This window comes from Ailuropoda melanoleuca, chromosome 13 (genome assembly GCF_002007445.2).
Source record: "Ailuropoda melanoleuca isolate Jingjing chromosome 13, ASM200744v2, whole genome shotgun sequence".
Classification (NCBI taxonomy): domain Eukaryota; kingdom Metazoa; phylum Chordata; class Mammalia; order Carnivora; family Ursidae; genus Ailuropoda; species Ailuropoda melanoleuca.
This window is the reverse complement of record NC_048230.1, coordinates 71,109,542-71,133,560: the sequence shown is the minus strand read 5'-3', so window position 1 is coordinate 71,133,560 and position 24,019 is coordinate 71,109,542. Positions and strand designations below refer to the sequence as shown.

Sequence of the window (24,019 nt, the reverse complement as noted above, 5' to 3'; positions counted from 1 at the left end):
TCCAGGTGAGGGAGGACGGGGGCTGGACCACGGTAGTAGCCGCAGGGGTGGAGGTCTGTTTCAGGCACAGTGGACAGGGTATCTGTCCTTGTTATTTTCCCCACGGGGGCCAGAATGTTAATGACTAAGAACTCGGACTCTGGAATCAGCCCTATGCATCCTGCGTCTGACACTTTCTGTGATTTGGGACAAATGGCATAACTTGTCCGTGCCTTGATTTTCTCATCTGCAAAATGGACATTCTAATGATAGTACATTTCCCATGTGGCTTGAGGGGGTAATTAAATTAAATAATGTATACATAGTGTTTAGCACAGCGCCTGGAACGCAGGAAGTGTGCAGTTCTCTTCAGCCTTTACTATTTGTATTATTCTTTATAAAACGGGTCAGGGATTGGATTCCATAGTGGTTTTCAAATGCTTTCACTGCCTTCGCACCATCGTTTCAACCTGAAATCTCCTGAGTTTCTCATTTCTGATATTTTGGTTACCTATCTAGGATTTTGTTTTGACTGTACCACAGCTGAAACATGTTTATAACCCCCAACCCCCCCAGAACTCGATGATTATCCTCAAGGCTCCTCCCTGTTCTGACTTTGCAGGGTTGCTCCAGGCCAGCTTCACCACCCGCCTCCTGGGAGACCCCTCTCCAGGAGGTGCTCCCCCCTCCCCCCACCCTCTTCTCCCTGCCCATCCGGCTGCAACAGGCCATTAGAGCTGCTCCTAACAGACACAGCGGCACAGTTGGGCCCAGCGTCCCCTGTTTGATCTATAAAGACCACACAGGAGAAGCCCTGTGGGGAGGATGGAGGGCTGCCAGGAAATGGCTTTGAACCCAGGCAGCTGGGGCGCAGGTCCCTAGGGAGGGGAAGGAGGATGGGTTGGGATCTACTCTGGCCTCTCCATTCACCACCCTGCCTTTGTTAGGGTCTTGAAATTCCTCCCCTGGGAAATCCTGTCAGCCTCCAGGTCCCCCCTCCCCACCCCATCCCATCCCGCCTCCACCTGCAGCCGGAAGGATATTTCGAATGCTCAGATCTGACCTTGCCACCACTCTGGACCCAGAGGGCCAGCCTAGGCTCCCCTCTGCCCCTTGAGCAGGGCCAGATGTTTTAGCTTGGCATCAGAGCCCTTGGCCTCTTGCCCTTTTGTCTCCTCACTGCTCTAGCACTCTAAAAACCAAGCCACACACTTTTTCCCTTCATGCCTGCGAGCCGCTGCCTGTGGTCCTTCTAGCAACACCCTGTCCCATTCTCCTCCAGTGAAATTCTGCACATCCTTCAAAGCCAAGTTCAAATGCTACCTATGCTGAGAACCTTTCCCTGAACAAACCCATTCTGCCCCCAGCCCTTCAGCCCCCACCTCCCACTCCCTCAGTCCAGCGAGTTGTTGTTTTTAAAGTGGAAATTGTTTAGTTGTCTTGTCTGTTTATAAAGGAACGATAGGCTCTTGTTGAAACTTAAGGCGACACAGAAAAGGTATAAAGAAGACTCCTCTCCCCTCATTATCTGGGGGGGGTGCACAGAGATGGGGTTATGGAGATTTCCACTTACTAATTAGATAGTTCTTGTGCTGCTAAAAGATTTCCTTTTGTTTATAATCAACCAAGAAATACATGTATATATTCACCTGCTTTTAAAAGTCAGATATTATTGAAAATTTTAGTTACATTTATAGAAACTTCAATGAGATCGTTCTTTTCCACCACAATTCTGTCAAGTAGGGGGTCTGGCAATAAAGAACAAGGACTGTGGAGCTCAACCTCTGGCTCTGCCACGTGTGAGCCATATGACCTCGGACAAGTCACTTAACCTCTGTCGGTTTCCTCATCTGTGAGATGGGAGCATCATGTGCCATGGCTAGCAGGTAGCCGCTGTGAAGGCTTACCAATAAATATAAGGAACGTGCTTTGCACAGGACTCAGCATAAATAAGTGCTCAATTAGCACGAGCTAGCGTTATGGGCCCATCCTACAGATGCGGAAATTACGGCACAAAGAGGTCACAGCCTCCCAGTTAGTAAGTAGCAGAGCTGGGGTTTAAAGGGATGCAGTCAGGTTCCCAAGCCCACATGTGTGACCACCAAGCAACCCTGTCCTCCGCTAGTTCAGTGTATTCTTACAACACAACCAATCACGTAATGCTTTGGGAAGAGGAAAAAAAATCAAAAAGATATTTTTCAATTTTGATCTGAATATAAAGTACCCACTGTTAACGGGCTGAGTTCTTCCTCTCAGACTTTCCCTCTAGGCACAATTACTCATTCCTCTTCAGCCCCACAGCCCTGATCGTGTTCTGTTGTGATCGCCTGCCCACCTTCCTGGTTTTCCTACCAGATTACAAGCCTTTGGGGAGCTGAGGCTTTGCCCTTTCTTTTCTCTGGTCCCCACGGTGACTGGCCTCTGTTGCTGTTGGGGACCCTGCACCTGGCCAGCTTTGGCGAGGTCCCTTGCAGTTACTAGAACAGGAGTCTGTTGAAGCAGGCTTTGTATCCGTGGCTGATGTGGGGGGGGGGTGCAAAGGCAGTGTGGGACCCCAGGGCAGTTGTGGGCACGGCTGGGGTCTGCTAGGCCTCCATCTGCAGCCTTCCACACTGGCAGTGGACAAATGCAGGCTAAAGGCAATGCATTTATATTTGTATGAGATGTGAGAGGAACAGCCCCGGGGCTAAGTTCCCAGGAGGATGCCGGTGTGGCAACCTGGCTGGCTTACAAGGCGGGTCTAGTATGTGCTCAGTAAATGTTCATGTGAACCGAATGGTGTCTTTGAAATCAGAATCTTCAGCAGGACACTTCCCTGCCTGGGGTTCAGTTACCCCACCTGTCAAGTCCAGTTAGGGGCCCAAGAACACTGGCTGAGTTCCCTCGGACTCAGACGCGAGGGCAGGTAGCGGAGAGTGTGGGGTGCTGGTGGGCTCATGGCTCCAGGACTTCCTCGTTGTGTGACCCCGGGCACATGGCTTCAGCAGCCAGAGCTCTAGCGTCATCTGTGAAATGGGGATGGTGATAATATCCACCTCTTAAGGCTCTTGTAAACACGTCCTGAGATAATGTAAATGCCCAGACTTTCACATACTCGATGCTCAGAAAATACTTACTGCTCTCACTGTTCTTGTTGGCCCAGGGAGCAGCCCACCCCACTTACTTAGTCACAAGACAGCGGATGGAGGAGGGGCCTCAGGGGTCCTAACGCTCGCTAATCATCATCCACAGACAATCTTTCAAGGAAGGAGACTAGCTCCAGAGATAGTGTGAGGACAGATGACAACCCAGGGTCCAAGGGAGGCAGACTGTTTGAATAGGAGCAAGACATCTAGAACAATCATCTAGACAATCACTCTGTCCCCCGGCTGCCCGGGACAGAGTAGGCTGTTCCTGAGGCTGGGAACTCCTTGGGGCCACACGCGTGCAGCCGGAAGTGGCTGACTTTGGCAGGGAAGCTGCAGCTTTGGAGGGCGAACTAGATGATCTGTAAAGCCCCTTACAGTTTTAAGACTCTGTGGATCGAAGTTGGGGTCTTTACGAGGCTTAGCTGCCACACCATGGGTTGCACATCCGTGGCCAGTGGGCAAATCCAGCCTGAGGTTGTGTTTGGCCCACGCAGTACTTTTTCCCTACTGCTCGATGAAACTTTTTATTATGGGAAACTCTGAAATATACAAAAGTAGAGACAACAGGATAATGATCCCCCTTGTGCGACCACCCTGCTTCAACAATTCACTCCTGGCCAACCTTGCTTTATCTGGGCCAGCAGCATCCAATGGAACTTTCTGCTGTGACGGAAATGCTCAATGCCTCCACTGTTCAATACAGTAGCCACTAGCCAGGCGTGACTATTGAGCATTTGAAGTGTGCCTAGTGTGACTGAGAAGCTGAATTTTAAATTGTATTTAATTTTGATGAATTTAAATTTAAATAACCATGTGTGGCTAGTGTAGGACACATCGATGTTGGAGACCATAGGTCTAGACCCCACCCCGTTTCTTTCCCTTCCATGTTATTTTGAAGTCAATCTCAGACATCATATCACTGCATCTATAAATATTTCAGTACATCTCTAAAGAGACAGACTTTGGGTGCCTGGGTGGCTCAGTCGGTTGGGCATCTATCTGTGGCTCAAGTCATGATCCCAGAGTCCTAGGATCGGAGCCCTGCATCGGGCTCCCTGCTCAGCGGGGAGTATGCTTCTCCCTCTGCCCCTCCCCCTGCTCATGCCCTCTCCCTCTCTCTCAAATAAATAAATAAAATCTTTTTTAAAAATAAATAAAAAGATAAACCTTTAAAAAGTATAACTAAAATACGTTATACCATTATTACACCTTTAAAAAGGAATAATAATTTCTTAAAAATTCATATGGTAGGGGTGCCTGGGTGGCAGAGCGGTTAAGCGTCTGCCTTCGGCTCAGGGCGTGATCCTGGTGTTATGGGATCGAGCCCCACGTCGGGCTCCTCTGCTATGAGCCTGCTTCTTCCTCTCCCACTCCCCCTGCTTGTGTTCCCTCTCTCGCTGGCTGTCTCTATCTCTGTCTTATAAATAAATAAAAAATCTTTAAAAAAAAATTCATATGGTAGGGGCTCCTGGGTGGCTTGGTCCATTAAGCATCCAACTCTTGATTTCAGCTCAGGTCATGATCTCAGGGTTGTGAGATCAAGCCCCAATTCGGGGTCTGTGCTGGGCATGGAACCAGCTTGGGATTCTCTTTCTCCCCCTCCCTCTGCCCCTTCCCCATCCTCTACCCCTCTCTTAAAAAAAATAAAAAATAAAAATAAATAAAAACTCATATGGTGTTTTAAAAAATGAGTTGCCAACATTTCCAAATTGGAAATTTTTTTGCACAAATATTCTAATTTCCATCTATTCTTAAAAAATTGAAATTCCATCCACACTGGGCTCAACATTCTCCAGGGCAGCAATCAGCTAGACCTGCTCTGCTTTCTAGCCAAGGCATCCATCTCTCCTTCCCCAGAGTACCCCATAATAACAGCTTGGCCTCTCTACCTTCTAGGGGCTCACAGGCCAGGGACAGATAGAAGTGGCACTTTTTGCCTTCCTTGGTCTCCAAGTACTTTCAGATGCCACTAGGATACTGGACCCAACCCCCTTCCCCTACTGGCTCATGCCCTGCATCACAGGGACAACTCCGCCCAGGGATATCAGGAAAAGAGAGAAGCAGGGGTGGCGGGAGCAACAAGCCCTGGGCTAGAATATGGGGTACTGGGCTTTAGTCTCTGCTCTGCACCCATTTCACAGATAGGGAAAGTGAGACCCAGAGAGAGGAAGAGATCTGGCTGCATTCATGCAGTGAAGGGAAAAGGAGGTGGGAACCCAGTCCCAGATGCTTTGCTGGAGAGGGGCTGCCTGCTTCCGGGCTGAGTGAAAAGAAGAGCTGCTGGCACTGGGTGGGAGGGGAGAGGGTCTCAGCTTTTCAGCCAGAGCCTAAAATTAGTGGCAGGGAAATGTTTGGCCTTAGCCCAGCAAAAAAAGAGGTGCCGTGACTTCGTAGAGGGCTGCTAAGGAGGAGGGAAACAGCCCAGCTCTCAGCACTGCACGAAATGGGAGCCAAACGTGTAAAATCACATTCTTTTCTGACATTTATGACTCATTTGGCTGCCAACCCCAGGAAGGTCCTATTTTGCATCCTTACAGGAGAGCTCAGCATTGAGGGATAGACAGATGGGAAGGGAGCCTCAAGGCCATTCCCTACAAGAGCTTCCTGGGCCCCCTTGCAGGTGATGGGGAGGGGAGTCCAGTTTTTCCCAGAGGACCCACGGACTGCATCTGGGTCCTCAGGGCCTGACTCAGCTTGATTTGCTCCCTGTAGTGAAATGGGGGAGTCACTGTTCCTGATTTGAGATGCAGCTGTGATGCTTCTAGCTATTGACCTTGGGCGAGTCACTTCTCCAAATGCCTGCTACTTGCCTCTGGAGTCCATGCCCTTCTGGGGGGCATACTCACCTCTCACCTGTAACTGGGCTCCCACCTTGCCCCCTTGCTTCTCCCCACTCTGTTCCCCACAGAGTGCTCCCTCTAAAAGGCAGAAGTTCTAGCTAGCTCTACCGTTGCTCCCGATGCTCCCTTGTTTAAAACCTCTCCGTGGCTCCCCATTATTCTTATGATAAGGGCCAAAGGCTTCACTATGGCCCCCTTCACATCTCACTTTCTCGCCTCTTCTCTGAGCTACAGCCATTCTGATCATCTACTGTTTCCTCGCCACTCAGGACCTTTCCCCATGTTGTTCCTCCACCGGAAATTCCCTTTCCTCCCTCCTTCATCGGGTTAATTCCTGTGCTTGCTTCAGATCACGGCTCAGCAGTCCCCTCCTGCAGAAGCTTTCACTGCCTGCCATGCCTCTGCCAGCAGGGCCAGGCCCGGGCTTCCTCAGTGCTAGAGCACAAAGCCCTGTTTGGAGCATGTCTGGAACCCATGGAATGTTCGTCATTATCAGTTTACATGCTGATCTAAACAGTGTCCAGGTCTTCTCCTGGGGCCATACCAGGTGGGCTGGGTCTGTCTAGCTCACCACCAGCCCTTTCAGCACAGTTCTTGGCACATAGTAGGTTCTTTAAAATGCTGGGTGAATCAATGTCAAATAAACCTCCTCTTTTCTGAGACTCAGTTTCCTCATCTGGAAAATGGGGATCATGTCCCCCAAACCCCCAGGGTTGCAGTGAGGATTTTAGCCAAGTATGTTCAGAAGGCCTTTCAATGAGTGGCCGTTGTTTTCGGGGGAAAGACAAAGACCCCCCCCAAAGAAGACCCTGCCCTAGGAATTTCCCCAAAGGAACTTCTCTGACTCTCTGCCTCCTGGGGACAGATTCAATGAGTACCTGGGAAGGCCAGTCCAGGAGCAGGTCTCAGGCCTACCAGGAACTAAACTGGAAGCCCTGAGGCCTCCTCTCCCTGCTTAGTTCTCTGAGTCAGACAACTCCTCAAACTTCCCGCTGGTCACTGGTCAAGTGCCCACCACTGGGCTGGGAATTTTATGCCTATCACCACTTTCTGATTTCATAGCTACCCCATAAAGTGGGCATTGAGCTGAGGGGTTCAAAGCAGGAAGCAGCTTGCCCAAGAATACACAGACAGTAAATGTTGGATCTAGAATCTGAACCCAGGTCTCCCTGACTCCCAAGCTTGGGTCCTTTCCCTCTGCACTTGACCGCCTTTACTTGGGGAGCTTATAAAGCAGAGTTTATAAAGTACATTCACACATTCACTCATTCAAAAAACAAATATATATTGAACATTAACTCTATGCCAGGCCCTAGGGGCATAGCAGAAAACAGGACAACCAGGGTCCCCAGACCGTCAGAGAGACAGACAACAAATACAGAAGCGAGAAATTAGACCATTTCAGGTTGTGATATGTGTTAATTAAGAAAAGAAAGCAGGGTGACAGGACGGAAAGTGGCCAGAGGGGCGTGTAGAAGTGTTTTGGAAGGGAGGTAAGGGGGATCTGGGAGGGCCTCCCTGAGGAAGTGACGCTGAGCTGAGACGAAAAGAATGAGAATTTGCCAGGCATGGGTGAAGCTCCTTCTAGGCAGAGCCCTGAGGCTGGAATGTGTTTGAGATATTCCGGAAACAGCTGGACACTCTTGACAGGGGGAAGGCGGAGGGAGACGAGGTCCTAGAGGTGGACGCTGGCTCTCACTAGGCTTCAAAGGTCGTGGTGAGGAGTTTACTCTAAGGCATGGCACGACCTGATCTAGGATTTTACAGGATCACCCCAGGCAGCTGTGCGAAGAAGCAGCTTAGGGAGGGCAAGGAAGAAAGGGGACCAGGGAGGAGGGAGGCCGGATGCCGGCTAGGCTCGGAGCTCAGCGGCCAGTGCCAGAGTGGTGCCACCTGGTGGAGGGAAGGACTTGGGTTCAGGACATCTGCTGCTACCAGAACTGGATGGGTGGGCCGAGGGGCCTGATGGAAACCCCTGTCCAGTAGGCAAGTGTCCGTTAACTAGGGCTCATTTTTCAGAAGAAGGCCCCCAGAGGACTTGGACTTCCCCAGAAAGTCCAGTGAAGGATTGAGCCTGGGTCCCCTGACTCCAACAACTACGGTCACCCCTCCTCCTGTTTTCTCCGAACCCATGCCATGCCAGGTAAAGCTTTCAGGTCCGTCCCCATCCAGCTCTTCCCTGGCAGCCATACTGCACACCTGCCAGGGAACCCAGCCACCTTCTCCGAGGCAGGGGCCCATGGAGAGCCAAGTCTGAGTCCTAGGTCTGGCACTAACTGGCTATGGGACGTTATACAAGCCCTACTCCCTTCCTGGCTCTCAGTTTCTTCGTCTGTAAAATGAGGATAGGAATAGTGCCCACCTCAAAGACTGGCCGTGAGGAATGGACATTCTGTATAACAAGGCTTAGCATACAGTTAGCGCTCAATAAATGTGAGCTATTATCATCCTTAGTCACACCCGCACACTGTCCCCCTACAGACCCACAGAACAGTAAGCAGCTCGGCTCTTTGCAGTTCCTGCTCCTTCTGGCCAGCCCTGCCTGCCCCAAGCCACCTGCTCCCCTTCCAGAGTCTGCAGGCCTGGCCCGTGGGGGAGACGGGAGAGCTGGCCGTGCAGGGGGGCGGTTCCTGGATGGAGCCCGAGTGCGGGAGCCACTGGAAGCTGCTGTGTTTTTGGCCCGGAGCCGTGAGGGGGAGTGGAAAGGGGCGACAACACACACTCAGAAACGCCGAGACCGACAGATGGAGGAGCTGAGGATGTGAGAGACGCAGACAGACAGAAAGAGACCTAGAGTCGGGGGAGAGGAGGAGCAGGCAGGGGAGGATGGCAGGAAAGCTGGCAGTCATGCCGAGCCACGAGCTGAGCAACAGACCACCAGATGGACCAGGCAGCCAAGACACTGGAAGACAGACAGACGGACCAATAGGCCTACCCAGAATTCTAGAGACAGACAGACAAACAGAAAAGCAGGCCCAGTATCCAAAGGGACAGATAAGCTATCCTGACATCCAACAGGCAGACAGACCCAGGTTCCCAGCCTCTAAAAGCAGATAGACAGGCTGACCCAAGACCCTAGGGTCGGTCTGACTGACAGACATAGTATTTGAGAGACAACATGACCCATAGTCCAAGGGACAGACAGCTGGACTAACCCAAGGTCCCAGGGCAAGACTGACTGACAGACAGATTGACAGATAAACAGATAAATAAATAGGCTAACCCCATGTTCAAGAGACAGACACCACAACAGACTGACTGAGCCACAGACAGAGACAGTGACCCAGACCCAGAAGTGAGGGCAGACTAAAGGATGGGTCCAAGCTGGCCGTCTGCATGGAGACAGAGGCCCAGACCAGAAATCCTGACTCGTCCTGGAGACTCCAGCTGACACAAGAACCAAAACCAAGGGAGAGACAGGGCAACCCAAGCACTGGGCCCAGAAGCTTCCTGGCTTCTCAGGGACATGAGATCCCTTCCTCCTTCCTTCTACCCATTAGAGAGGAACAGCCCCCCCACCCCACCGAGGTCTGGGGACAAAGGCGACCGGACCCGGGGAACAAGGAATGAGCTCCCTCCATTTCTTGACCCTGCTGCCTACTCTCAGAGGCAACGGGGGTCAGAAGAGGTAGCTTTCTGGATGCCTGAGTAAGAGATTTCACACCCTACCTGCTGCCTTTTCTCTTCCCTAGAGTTGTGTGTTTTTTTCCCCCAACCCCATCTTCAACAATACACATTTATCTGCTCTTCCAATTTCCTCCTGGACATGCTTCTCTGAGCACAAGACAGGCAGTCAGCAAATTAGATCCAAAATAGACCCCTGAGCATCTGCTCCAACACACGGTAAAGCGGGTGGTAGTAAACCTGTCTGTTAGGTCTGGTTCACACAGGCCTCGGGTGGTTGAAGTCAGTGTTGTGGGGGGCCCAACCAGGCTAAGAAGTATCAGGGAAGCCTTCCTGGAGGAGGAAGGATAGAAATGAGTCAGTGAGGACAGGAGTTGCCCACGAGGTGTCCTGGCAGTAAGTCAACTCAGGCGGAGGAGCCCCGGGGCCTCCAAGGTCAGGAGAAAGACACAGGCGAACACTCTCTCACCTTTTTCATTCAACAAATATTTACTGAGTGCCTACTACATGCACGGATGCTGAGGGACAGGGGTGACCAAGGCAGACTGAGTCCCTGAGTCATAGGGCCGCAGCAGTAAAACAGAAAATCAATGTGTACATTAATAAGATTGATAACATATGTTCCCAAGAAGACCCGACGGGACAGTGCGGCAGATGAGAGTGGTTTGGTGAGGGTGGAGGGCCCACATGGGACAGATGACCACGGGTGGGGGGCGCTCTGAGAAGGTGACATGGGAGCCACGGAGGAACTAGCCACAGGAGGGTGTTGGGGGAAGGGCCTTCCCAGGCAGAGCAAGTAGCAAGTGCGAAGGTCCTGAGTCAGGAACGTTAGGCTGGGTTCGAGGAACCTCCAGCGCAGCTGGAGGGCCGGCACCAAATGAGGCAGTGGCTCGAGATGAGGAAATAAGCAGGGCCAGATGGTGTAGGGCCCGCAAGCCGAGGGAAAACCCTTGGACTTTATTCCAAGTGTGAGGGGAGGCCCTTGGAAGGTTTTGAGAAGGGGAATGACATGATCTGACTGGTTTTTAAAGGATCCCTCCTGTTGCCACGTGGAGAATGGACTACAGGGGGGCAGGAGTGGATACAGGGAACCCACCGAGAAGGTAAAAGATGATGGCGGTCTGGACCACAGTGGAGAGAATGGATGGACTGGAGATGCCTTTTGTTAGAGACCAATTGCACCCCACCCCCAGGTGGGATTCCTTTCTCTGAGATGAAGCATCCTTCTCTGTGGGTGGTACTGGTCCCATTTGTGGTGAAAATCAACTTCTTCCAGCTTCCCTTCAACTAGAGTGAAATAGGGTGGACTTCCTGGAGGAGGTTTCAAGAGAGGCTGCTTGGTGAGCAGGAGGAGCCCGAGGGCCTCCACCTAGCCTGTGCTCCCTCTCTCTATGTGCACGCCCCGCCTACTGTACAAATTATTTTCAAAACTATCACCTCACAACAAAGAGGAAAATGAGGCTCAGAGAGGCAAAGAGACCACCCAAGGCCACACAGTATGCAGGTCAGGGCTGGGAAGCAAATCCACAAGCCCAGCATTTTGCCATCTTGCCTTTCGGAACCCCGCCCCAGGGGCTGTGACATAGGCAGGATGGTGAGTGCTGGCCCCTTCTTAAAGAAGGTAAAACTGAGGCACGGGGAAATTAGGTTACATGTCCTGGGCAGGGCTGTTTTAAAACCTTTGTGGGCCCCATATCTATCAAGCATATTAAAATGCAGCCACATCAAACACCAAATGTAAATTATATATAACCAGATAAAAGCCAAATTGCAGTCGACTGGTTGATATCATGTTCTGTTTTGCAGACATTTAATTAAACATTTATTAATTTTGATTCTGCAGTTTTTCCCTGTGTTTTAGAGCCAATTTTTTTTTCCAGGCCTCCAACGTTTTCCTAGGCCCGTGAAAACCTCGCAGGCCCTTGGCAACGAGCATTTAGTGCCGGCTGGAAGGAACAGTCACGGTTATGGGTCCTGTTGCCAAAAGAGGCAGTGAGGTTGAACCCAGGTCCTCTCATCCCCAGACTGTGCCATACTCTTCTATGCTGCCCAACGCCACATTTTTGGGATTCAGAGGCCTCCTTTCTTCCCCCCCCTTCCCTACTCGGCCCACAGCAGCCTTGGCCTGGGTGAGCCCTTTGTCTGTGGTTATCTGGGGCGAGGGGCCTTGGGAGCTGGCAGAGGAGGGGGCAGGAGTGGGCGGGGAGGTGGGCAGGCAGCCTGTCAGGTGGTGATGGATACTGGCCCGGCCAGGGCCTCCCTCATGCTGACCCGGGCCAGGAAACAGATGGTCCTGCAGCCTGAGAGAAACTTCCAGGGTGTCGCCCTCCCCCCAACTCCCCAGGCCCCTTCACATTGGACCAGCTGGTCTCTCCTTTCTGTTCAAAGCCAGAGCCATAGGAATGGAGAAGAGAATAGGTCTAGGGGAAGATAGAGGCTGGGAAAGGTGGTCTGTGGTTCTGGGCTCCCCAGAAGCCCTACAGGCCGTCCTGGTCTCTCTCCCGTAGCCCCCCACCCCTGGTCATCTCCGCCTCTGCTCTCTGCCCCTCCTTGGTGCCCTGCCTTAGTTCAGCCTTTCAGCTCAGGCCTGGACCAAACCCCAGCCTCTCCTGGCTTTCCTCCAAGCCAGCCTCCAGAGCGAGCTTTCTAAGCCAGCAAGCTGATCACATCCCCTGACTGTGGGATAGAATTCAGATTTAAAATAAAATGTGAACTCTTCAGTCCAGAATTTGATGCCCTTCACAATTCTAGTCTTCCTATGCCCCTTCCGGTGAAAAGCCACCCCTCCAGGCCCAGCAAACCACTATCCATTCCCCTAAAAGGCCACGCCCTCTCTTGTCTTTATGTCTTGGCCTCCACTGATTCTTCCACCTGGAATGCCCTTTTGCCTCCTGTGTGCCTTCTAATCCTACCCATGCTTTAAAGCTGAGATCAAATGTTTCTTCCTCTGGGAAGTCTTCCCTGATCTCCTCCCCACTCCAGCTAAAGTTGCCCATCTCTTCTCCGGGTTCCACAGCATCTTAGAGCATCTACTGCAGATTGTATCTTGTCCCGGTCCCATGGGAGTGTGAGATACTTAAGAGCACAGGACCTGGCACATAACAAGTGATCAAAACATATTTGGTAGTGAATGAATGATTTGGGCTGCAGGGATCCTTGTGTGGGGGGAAGTCAGGGGCCCAGAGAATGGAAAGTACAGGGAAACAAATTTCTGTGCATCAGAAGAAACACAATCGAGTTTTGGAGGTGCTCAGAAGGCAAAGGCTCTGGGGTGCCTGGGTGGCACAGCGGTTAAGCGTCTGCCTTCGGCTCAGGGCGTGATCCCGGCATTATGGGATCGAACCCCACATCAGGCTCTTCCTATGAGCCTGCTTCTTCCTCTCCCACTCCCCCTGCTTGTGTTCCCTCTCGCTGGCTGTCTCTATCTCTGTCAAATAAATAAATAAAATTAAAAAAAAAAAAAAAGAAGGCAAAGGCTCTGCCTCAAGAGGTGAGGACTCCCCAACCTGGGGAGCGTGCAAGCAGAAGGAGTAAACACACAGGGCTAGGATTTGCCGAAGGAATTCCAGCATGGGATGGGAGAGTTAGACGGAGGAGTCTTTGCTTTTGTTGATTCTGCTTCTGAGGGAACAGCGCTCTTCCCCTTCCCAGCTGCTGGTCCCACACTGTGTCATGTTGAGGGTGTGTCTACACCACTGATCGGTGCTAGGAAGACCCAGGGCTGGGGAGGAGGGCCCTCAATGGAATGTTTCTGGCCATGTTTTGGGGAGGAGAGTTTGAGTCCCAGAACGTTAGCTCTAAAAGGATCTCCGGAGTCATCAAGTCCATCCTTCTTGTTGGCAGTTAGAGAAACTGAGGCCCAGTGAGGGCCACACCATTGCTATGCCTGGGACACTCATTCTGGGAAACTCTGGGTATCCATTGAGCCCAAATTCCAGGGAGTACTGTGATTCCTCTCCTGGGCTGGCAACACACAGTTGAATACAGTTGGTCCCCAGGTTCCCAAACAACACCTTAAAAATGCCAGCACTTCACATCTGGGCATAGACCCCCAAATACCTGGTTCTCCAATCTCAGATTCAAGTAATAGGATCACTGAATCTGTGTTGGGATTTTCTTCCGTGATTTCTGGGGAGATAACTTCTAGAGGAATGCTCTCTGGTTTCAGCAAAGGGTGTGCCTGCTCCATGAATCAGAGAATTTGGGGGTTGGGGGGGCAGATCTGGGTAGCAGACTCCTTCTCATCCTACACGGGCACTGCACTTTATAGGGACAGAGCATTTTCAAATCCATTTCATCCTCACAGTCACTTTGGAAGGGATTCACTAGGGCTCAGAGAGGGTCTGGCTCAAAAGCACACAGTAAATTAGAAGCGAAGTCGGCACTTGAACTCAGGACTTCAGAATCCCTTCCATACCCGCTCCTGGGTGACCAGAGTTCCATTCAATTAAAACAAACTTGCAATCATGCCTGCATTCACTCTTCAAGCTAACACGGATGGAGCACCCACTGTGTGCTAAGAACTGAGGGTACAGCAGTTAGCGGGCTGACCTAGTCATCCTCACAGAGTTCACAGTCTGGGGGAGATGGCTGCATACCCAGGCAGTCACAGCCCACTGTGGGTTAGACAGAAGCCTGTCTGGAGAGGTCCCTACCTCAGGTAGAAAGTGATCTTTTCCTGGGAAAGGTCGCGTTTAAAAGCTGAGCCTTGGAAGAAAAGCAGGAGTTGGGGCGCCTGGGTGGCACAGCGGTTAAGCGTCTGCCTTCGGCTCAGGGCGTGATCTCGGCGTTATGAGATCGAGCCCCACATCAGGCTCTTGGACTATGAGCCTGCTTCTTCCTCTCCCACTCCCTCTGCTTGTGTTCCCTCTCTCGCTGGCTGTCTCTATCTCTGTCGAATAAATAAATAAATCTTTAAAAAAAAAAAAAAGAAAAGCAGGAGTTATAGGGGTGGGGCTGGAGTGGAGTTGGAGGACAGGGAACAGCAGAGGGAACAGCAGGTGCAAAAGCCCAGCAATGAGGGAGAACACCGGGAGCCGGGGTCTGTGGCCTGTGCAGAGCAGCTAGAGCCATGAAGTTTGGTGGGAGAAAGGACTCAAGAGGAAGCAGCCAAGCCTCACCTGCCAGGGGACCTATGAGCAGCTTCCCTGTGCCCTGTGGGGGAAGACCTGGGCACTTAGAGGTGGGCTTGGGGAACAGGTAGGGAGGCTGGGGGTTGGCACCAGGGACTGTTCCTGAAGGAACCAGGCTGCCTGGGTTTGAATCCTGGTTCCACTGCTTTCTAGTTGTGTGACCTTGGACAGGTGGCAACCTCTCTGGGTCTCAAGTTTCCTCATCTGTCAGGTGAGGACAATAACGGGGCTAACCTCAGTGCACTGTAAGGGGTCAGGAACCCTGCAAAGGAAGCAGGCCCCAGAGCAGGAATGATGATGAGAATGCTGAATTAAGGGCTTACTTTATGCCAGTGCTTTAAGCTAATGAGCCCATTTGGAGTTCCCCGACGATCACAGCCCCGGAGCCGGTTCTACAGCCGAGGACACAGGCTCTGCGCGTCGCAGCGCGCGACGACACACTGCGCCCCCGCCCCTGGCGCTCGCTCGCCTGCGGGCCGGGGGCGGCTTGAGAGCCGCGAGCGGGCTGAGCGCGCGGGGCCTGAGCACCGCGTCCCTCCCGCAGGTATCTGCGAGCCATGTACCTGGGGCTGCAGAGCCGCTGGCGCGGGGAGCGGCTGCGGCGCCACTTCTACTGGCGGATGTTGTTCGAGAGCGCGGACGTGAGCATGCTGCGTCTGCTGGAGACCTTCCTGCGCAGCGCGCCGCAGCTAGTGCTGCAGCTCAGCCTCCTGGTGCACCGCGGCGGCGAGCCCGACCTGCTGCCCGGTGAGCTCCGCCCTCCCACCCGCCCCTCGCCCCGGGGCTCGCTCCTCTTCCGCAGTCCGCTGCAGGGCCCCCCCCCCACTCAGGCCCCCTCGCTGTCGGGGATTTGGAGGCCCACCCCCGCTACTCTCACCGCCCTCCCGGCCTCTGCAGACCCCCGTGGCCCCTCCAGCGGCCCACTTAACCCTTCGAGTCCGAGGGGCCCGCTCTCTCCACCTCCTTTCCTCCCTTTGGGACCCCTGGGTTCTTCCCGATCTCACCCTCCTCCCTTCCCCCTTGCCAGGGCAGACCGGACCCCATTTCTGCTAAGTCCAAAGAGGCCCTTGACCCCATCACCACACCTCAGACCCCGCCCTTCATTCCCCAAACTGTCCTGATCCCAGGTTGCGTCCCCCGGGGACACCCCAACTCCTGGACCTGCTCAGTCACCCTCAGTCTCCAGAGAGCCTGTTTATCTACCCTCTCACTGGTCTTTACTCCCTGGGGACTCCTCCCAGCCTTACTCCTGGTCCCCCTGCACTCGCCCCCAACCTTGCCCCTCCCCTAACTCCGGCAGACCAGGCCAACCCCTTCCCTGTCAGAGAAACACCCCCCAAAGCTCCTCCCACCCAGACACTGTCCATCCCACCTTCAGTGACCCAGAAGATTCTATCACCACCTCTCAGGCCCCTCAGGACCCCTTGCCCAGGATACTGGGACCCAATCAAACTTCCCACTGCAGATGTCTTCCCATGCCCTCAGCTGTGCTCAGCTTGGGTACCCCTCCCCACACCCCAGCTTCACCCTGGGGGCCTATAGCTACTAACAGTCCCCTCCTGGCTCCTCCATGCCCTAATCATGACCCCCCCCACAACTCTTCACCTTCTTTTTCGCTCCCAGAATCCTGGACCTTAATTTCCCACCCTCCCACCAAGACCCCTGAACCCTGACATCCCTATTCTAGAGACCTGGCACCGACCTTATGAAGACCAAAGTCACCCACCTTCCCTCTTCCTTTATGCTCCTGCTCCTGCAGGAGTACCCAGCCCCATCCACTCTCCCTGCTCCCATCATTGCTCTGGAAGACCGCCCACCCAGACCCTCCCCACAGCCGTCCTGATTTATAGACCCTTCCCTCCCGCCTCCTCGGAACCCAGCTCCTGACCCAGCACCCTCCCCCTCTCCCCAGAACCCCCTGACCCGGACCCACCCCTAACCCAGCCCACCCTGCCCTCACCCTGTCTCTGCAGCCCTGTCCACCTCTGCCTCACTTGTGTCCCTGGCCTGGACGCTGGCCTCCTACCAGAAGGTGCTGCGGGACTCGCGGGACGACAAGCGGCCGCTGTCCTACAAGGGCGCCGTGGCCCAGGTGCTGTGGCACCTGTTCACCATTGCGGCTCGCAGTCTGGCCTTCGCGCTCTTCGCCAGCGTCTACAAGCTCTACTTCGGCATCTTCATCGTGGCCCACTGGTGCGTCATGACCTTCTGGGTCATCCAGGGCGAGACGGACTTCTGCATGTCCAAGTGGGAGGAGATCATCTACAACATGGTGGTGGGCATCATCTACGTCTTCTGCTGGTTCAACGTCAAGGAGGGCCGCAGCCGCCGCCGCATGGCCCTCTACTACTGCATCGTGCTGCTGGAGAACGCTGCGCTCACGGGCTTCTGGTACTCCAGCCACAACTTCTCCACTGACTTCCGCTCGCTCATCCTGGTCTGCGTGGTGGCCTCCAGCTTCGCGCTGGGTATCTTCTTCATGTGCGTCTACTACTGCCTCCTGCACCCCAACGGGCCCATGCTGGGTCCCCAGACGCCTGGCTGCATCTGCCCGGAGGCCCCCGGACCCTGTGGCCCACCCGCCGATGCTGTCACAAGTCCCCCAAGGTCCCTGCCGAGGACTACAGGCACCGAGCGGGACGGGGCCTCGGTGGGGGGCGAGCGCGCAGGGACCCCCACACCACCTGTCTTCCAGGTGCGGCCTGGCGTGCCCCCCACCCCAGTGGCTCGTCCTTTGCGGACAGAAGGGCCTGTCATTCGGATTGACCTGCCCCGGAAGAAGTACCCTGCCTGGGATGCTCATTTTATTGACCGCCGGCTCCGGAAGACCATTCTGGCGCTGGAGTACTCCTCGCCGGCCACGCCTCGGTTGCAGTACCGGAGCGTGGGGACCGCCCAGGAGCTGCTGGAGTATGAGACCACGGTGTAGGCCACAGCCTCCCACGCAAAGAGGGACAGGCTTGGCTGACCCCACATCAACCACAGTGTTGAGCCCAGAATTTCAGGGCCACCCAGCTAAAAGGGGTGTGGATCTGTTGGCCCCAGGGTAGAGTGGCCCACCATTGGGTTCTTTCAGGGGAGGGGACAGCCTTGTGGAGGCCCCAGCCCTAGGCCCTGTTTTCAGCCCTGTGGCCCATTTCCTAAACTCCCCTGAACTAGGGCCCAGGGAATCAACTGGTGCTACACTCCTCATTAGCTCCCCCACTTTCATGAAGGCCTCCATACCACGTCTGGTGCCAGGGGCACCCCACCCTCTGCCCTGCCTGGAGTCACCCACGTGTCGCACCTGGCGGACCTGCCAGAGACAGGCCACTGTCTGGGGTCCATGACCCAGGCCCTGTGCTCCTCCGGGGGGGTGTGGGGGGTGGGCTGCTTCTCTGGGGAGAGGAGATCTCTGAGAAGGATGGAGGAGGCCGTGGAAGATGTGAGGGGAGGTGGGAGCGTCTGGTGGACAAAGTTGGTACAGTTCCTGTGAGGTCCGAGGTCTGGAGCCTGGGCAAGAGGGGAATTAAAGGAGGGGGTTGGGGTGGGCTGGGGAGTTGGGGCGGGGGCTGACAGGGCTGCAGCTGGGCAGGAGGAAGAACCCCGAGGCAACTGAGGGGTCTAGGCCGGCAGAGGCGTGAAGGGACAGAGGGTGTGGGGGAGGGGAACCCTCAATTCACCGCATAGAAAATGTTCCCAAAGTGACCTCCTCAGGAGACGCCCTTTGTTGTGGGCTCTGTTATGGATGAGGGTCCAGACCCCTCAGGTGAAATGTTTCCAGGAGCCATTCTTTGTTCTAGATGAGTATCTAGAGCACTTCTTCTAGATAAAGGTCTTGAATACAACAGATAAAATGTCTAGGAAGATACTCTGGGCTCAATTATACATGAGGTTCTAGCACATTCAGCAGAGGAAACTGTTCCAGAGAGACATTCTTCATGCTGGGTTAAGTTTTGGAACACTTAGCTGATAAAATGTCCAGGGAGTCACTCTGCTCTGGATTCTGTGATGAGGGTGAAGGCCCTGCTATTCTGCTCTGAGAGATTCTAGCTCCTCCCATGGGGGTGGGGGAGGGGCTCTAGAACCCCATGTGAATGGAATATTCTAGGAACCAGTACTCCAGTTCTAGATTTCTGGGGTTTATAGGAGTTCTATGCCCCATCCACCTTGGTCCACAGTCATCTTCCCCCGAGGAAATTGTCCTCACAACCCTTGAGACAATTTCAACTGCCAGCTGGTTTCCAGCTGAAAAAAATTAGCTCTGGGGACACGACATAAATCTTGGCTCTCCGCCATGCTGCAGAGGCAGCTCCCTGGGATAGCAGCTGGAAAACTGGCTTGTTTCGCTTCCAATCTGACAAATCTCTAGGACCTCTAGTCTATTCCCGAACATCCTGGGGTGCCCATGGGACCCCTTGCGCATGGAACCTCCTTTCTGTCTGCGACAGCCAGTCCTGGATAGGGTTGGGGAAGATGGGAGCAAAGAAGCAGGCAGTTCTGTGGGGTGAGGGGACAGAGCCTCTAAACAGAGCTTGGAACCACCCCCCCATGTCCCTACTCCCCCATGCCAACTAAGGAACATTCCTTACAAGGGCACAGCAGGCAATATTAAGGACAGCTGCAGACCTGGGCTGGGGGTGAGGAGGCCCATGAGAATCCTAGACTATGCAAATTAGAGCAACACTTTGCCCTCTCTGGTTCAGCCTTCCTTGGGTGACAAATGCAGAAACTTAGGCCCAGTGTGGCAGCTAGTCTCACGGGTCCCAGAATCCTGCTGTCCTATCAGATAGTAATTGGTGATAGTGAATTTACTGAGGATACAAGGAGAGGGCCACATTCAGGGTGCAGGGTGACCCCAAAGGCAAAGAGGACAGGACTGCCCACATACACATATATACAAGCACACATCACACCTGTGACACAAGTCACCTCACCGCCCCGGCACGCAGGCAACTGCATAGACATCCACATGGGCCCGGATGGTGTGTGCATCCCTCCCGCCAACACACAAAGATGCTTTTACTGCTTTCTTTCTTCTACTTCCCCAACCCCTCAGAAGCCTCAAGAACCAGGCCTGAGGTGATGGGTGGTGGAGGAGGTCCGGGGCTGACCCAGGCCCCCTCTAGTGGGTTCACCCAGACACCTTTTCTTCTGCCCAAATCTATCTCCAGAGACCGAATTCCATGGCCAGTTATGCATTAAATCCCTTTGTCAGGCGACAACACTGGGGAAGAAGACCCAGGTCCTCCTGACCACTTCTCCCCTAAACTCGCTCCTGCTGGTGACAGTGCTCCAAGAGTGCTTTTGGCAACCCAGCTTACAGAGGAGGAAACTGAGGCTCAGAGAAGTGACATCAGGGTCAGCCTTGGCAAGTTATTTTACTCCCCAGCGTCCTTGAATGGCCCATCTGGCTGCCCCATTAGCCAGCATTCTAGAAGGAAAAGTTAAAAAAAAAACCTCCCCTGGGAGCTGGGAGTCCTTACAGCTCCAGAAGCCACCAGGAACCAGGGAATAGGAATGAGCCAGCAGTGCTAAGACATGGGATGAGGCTCTCAGGGAAACCAGGGCCACATTTTTGGACCTTCCTCCATCCCACCCCCCGCATCTCTGTCCCACAAAACCCACCTTCAGGGCCTCTGCCTGCAAGGACAACCGAGCCCTGGAAATGGCCACAGTCAAGGGCCCTCAGAGAGGCCTCAGTCACCTTCTCCTTCTCACCCCCAGGAAAGAGCTTAGCCACCAAGGACCACCATATGCCCAAGAGCTCAGGACCCCATCCCTTCTTGTCCTGAGGTCATGCTCTCCACTGGCCTGTCCCCCCACTTCATCTGGTCCCTGTCAGTCCTCTTGCTTCACTGAGATAGAGGAGTCAGAGTGGGGAAAGGGCACCAGCCCATTCGTGTTGTTGTTTTTTCTGTGACACAATCTACCTCAGCCAGCCCCCCTCCCTGCCAGAATTGGACCCCCCTGGGTCCCTGCCTCCTGCTCCCCATTCTCTGTCCTGCATCCCAGCCTGGCTGCTTAATTCTTCCCAGAATCCCTACAGGGTCCTTGCAGTCAGAGAATATTCCAGAACCACAGTCCAGAGGGACCCTTAAGGTGCCCTAAGCTACCTGCCCTCCACATCTATTACAGAGGAGAAATGGAGGCCCAGAGAAAGCCAGGGACTTGCCCAAGATTGCACAGGAAGTTATTGGCAGAGTTAGGCTTTTCCTGGAGCAGAGAGGTCGTTGGGTCCATCTTACTTTTGTCAGGAAGAGAACAGGACACTGAGTACCAAGTTCGCCCTCAGTATCTCTACCCACAGGAGACACTATCCCCATTTTCAGGGTAGACTTCTGTCTCAGTTTTCTTGAACTGATCCCCCAGCTTATTGACTGGGCTCCCCAAACCTCTCCAGGACCACACACCCCTCATCACACCTCCCTGCACTGATAAACCATGTGCCTTGTAACTGTCACCCCGATTGGACAGCACAGACCTCCACCCCTCCCCAGCAGGGGTTTGCCAACAGGGAAGGCGTTCTTGGTCCCCTCCTCTCATCTGTCCCACTGTTGTGTCTCCCCCAGATCTGCCTTATCCCCAGCCAGCTCCCTGCTACTCTGAGTCCCACAGAGGCGTGTCACCATAAGAGTTGGGGAAAGCAGAGCCCAGGGAGGACAAGACCTAGTGAGGGCCAAGGGGGCTGGAAGTGTCTAGGGCAGCTCTTATCTGGCAGCCCGATGCCCTCCTAAGGGGCTAATGTGCCACAGGTCCTTCCCTTGGAGGTCACCTGGGCTTGGAGTTCACAGAAGCCACAGGCAGTGAGGACGTTTCCCCAGACAGGAGTGTGTGGGTTGCAAGTTCAAATGCCTTCAGGTAATGAAGGAAAGGAGAGAAGAGCAAGTGCTATACCGCAGGGAGTGGTGGGGACTCTGGGAGACGGGGGAACACCTGCCCCTGCCGATAGGACCTAAAGCTCACATTTTTGAAAATCCCTGTGCTGGTCGAACTAATCTCAGATTTGGCCCATGGGCCACCAGCTTGAAATCTCTGGTTTAAAATGTTGAGAAGGTTCTAGGAAGCCATGCAGAATGTGATAACCCCTCTGGGGAAGTCAAGGACAGAGGCCCTGGCTTCCTCTGAGAATTTTTTAAACCCCTACCAACTGACCACTTGAGAGCTGTCCTTTCTTCCCCCTCATCTGAGAAGTGGACAGGGGAGGGAGACCTGGGCCTTCACAGGGTCCCTGCCTGGGGAACATCATCTGATAAGGGCTAGAGGCCCCTCCATGCCTGAAGGGGGCAATTTAGAGACTGGGGTCTTCTCCAGGGTTGGGGCCCCCTGTTAGGAGGAACCTGCATTGTGTGAAGGGAGAGTCCAGGGAGAGGATAAGGACTGAAAACTAAGACCCAGCTGCCCCCATCTCACGCTGGCCCCCATCTCAAAGCTGGAGGTAGGGCCTCCAGGGGGAGGAGCTACAAATTTCTATACTGATCTGCTTTGTGAGGTCTCATTGAAAGGGACAAAATGAGTGCCAAGCCACCTGGGCAACAGCGGGCATGGTGGCTGAGCGCCCTCTTCCCAACAAGACCCTGGATCTGGAGTGGGGCAAAGGGACTAGAACGTGCCATTCTGGTTGGGAAGGGGCTAGAACATTCCTGGGTCCTCGGCTGCTGCAGGTGGAGGCAAGAGGAGGAAGAGCAGGAAACTGTGGAAGTGGGAAAGGAACGTGCCCCTTTCAGGAACGGCCTGGTTCCTGGAGGCAGAAAACTCCCTAGTGGGGAGAAGGCTGGTCCTCTAATGCCTGGCCTCATCCACGCTTCCGCGATCACAGCAAGGTGGGCGCTGCCCTCTCCCCAGCAATCCTGGCCTTTTTTTCTATGCACAATCATTGTAAGGGCACCCCCAGGCCAGGCTGAAGGGGTGGGGGCCCCGGGGCACCGGCAATAATCCCAGACTGGAAGGTAGCCTGAGACAAAAGCAGGAGAGAAGGGCACTGGGGGGAAAAGGATATTCCTCCATCTCTCTCTCATCCAAATATCCCAGAACCCAAACCAGACATGTCTCCATTGGGCTAACCCACCAAACTTGGTAGGGAGAGGGAGGGTGCTCTCAGATAAACACAACCCCCAACCGACCCCCTTGGTTTTCCAAACTAGTAAAATAGCTAGAAAGGACCTGAATGATTCCCAGAGCCCCCTCTTAGAATTTTCACCCCTGAGGGTCCTATAGTTTGGGAGATTTTTCTTCCAAACAAGCCTCACTTCTTGAAGAATAATTAATTAAATTAACTCAAGCTGAGCTTCTGATCATAGATAAATGCTACCCAGGCCTCAAGTTAGCTTTCAGGGCTTGAGGGTGGGGGAATATTTGTATTATATTGGAGGGTTTAACATACAATTCTCAAGAGCACTCGAGGGCCCCCATTCCTGCCTCCACTGATCCTTAGGGATCCCAAGGTGGGAATCTGGTTTGCTCATCCAGAATCTTGTTTTACTGAAGGGGAAGGCCCAGAGGCAGCCAGCCCAAGGTCACTGGGCCAGTTGGTGGCAGGGTGGGACCAGAGCCCATGTCCTTCCGGGTCCCACCAGAACATTCCCAGCACTGACGCTTCCCCTTCCACTGTCTCCATCTCCAGGAACCACTAGCCATGATTGAGGGGCTGATTTCCCTCCCTCAGCACAATTCCGGGTGATTCTCCCCTCCAGGTTCTTTCTGCCCTCCCTAATCGGCCCCCACCCTTGCCCACCTCTGTTTCCCATTCCTGGTTCCACCTCCTGGTATTTACTACATCTGTGCCATCCTTAGTCCCCCCGCCCCCACTCACCCCTCTGCGCTTCCCCCAGGAGGGGGCGGAGACCCCAAGCTGGGGCGTCTGTACTGAGACTCTTTTGTACACCACAAACTTTTTGTATATTTTTAATTTTGCTGCGACATGAGATATTAAAAGTCATTTCAGTACGTGCTGCTTGTGTCCTATTGTTTTGGTTGTTCCTGGCCAGAGGAAGGCGAAGAGGAAGTAGGGAGAGGGAAGGAAGGAAGGACATCTTCTGCCACGATCCCTCCGATCCCTCCAGAGACAAAAGCATTTGGTTGGGAGAGGAAGAGGAGAGTACACAGAAATCCCTGTTGATTGGACAGAACTTCAATCAATCAACTAGAATGTCCCCCCCAACCAAGGTTTTAGGGATTATCTCCAAACTCTTCATTTTACAAATGAGGGGAAAAAAGAGATGCGGCTGGGGACAGACTCGCCTGGAGTCCCAGAATGAATCCTAGACAAAATCAGAGCCCAGACTGAAGTTCCTGACGCCACTAAACCAAATATTTGTTGACCACCTATTATGTGCCA

General features: G+C 53.7%; 1 protein-coding gene across 1 annotated transcript in view; it reads left to right on the top strand.

The window, feature by feature from the left end:
• Positions 1 to 23,626, top strand: part of XKR7 (XK related 7) — a 29,613-nt gene extending 5,987 nt beyond the window's left edge. Inside the window, 2 exon segments of the mRNA XM_011223754.3 lie at positions 15,248 to 15,450; positions 16,677 to 23,626. Of these exon segments, the coding sequence (XP_011222056.2) occupies positions 15,248 to 15,450; positions 16,677 to 17,632 (1,159 nt within the window). The 3' untranslated portion in view covers positions 17,633 to 23,626.
• The last annotated feature ends 393 nt before the right edge of the window (positions 23,627 to 24,019 follow it).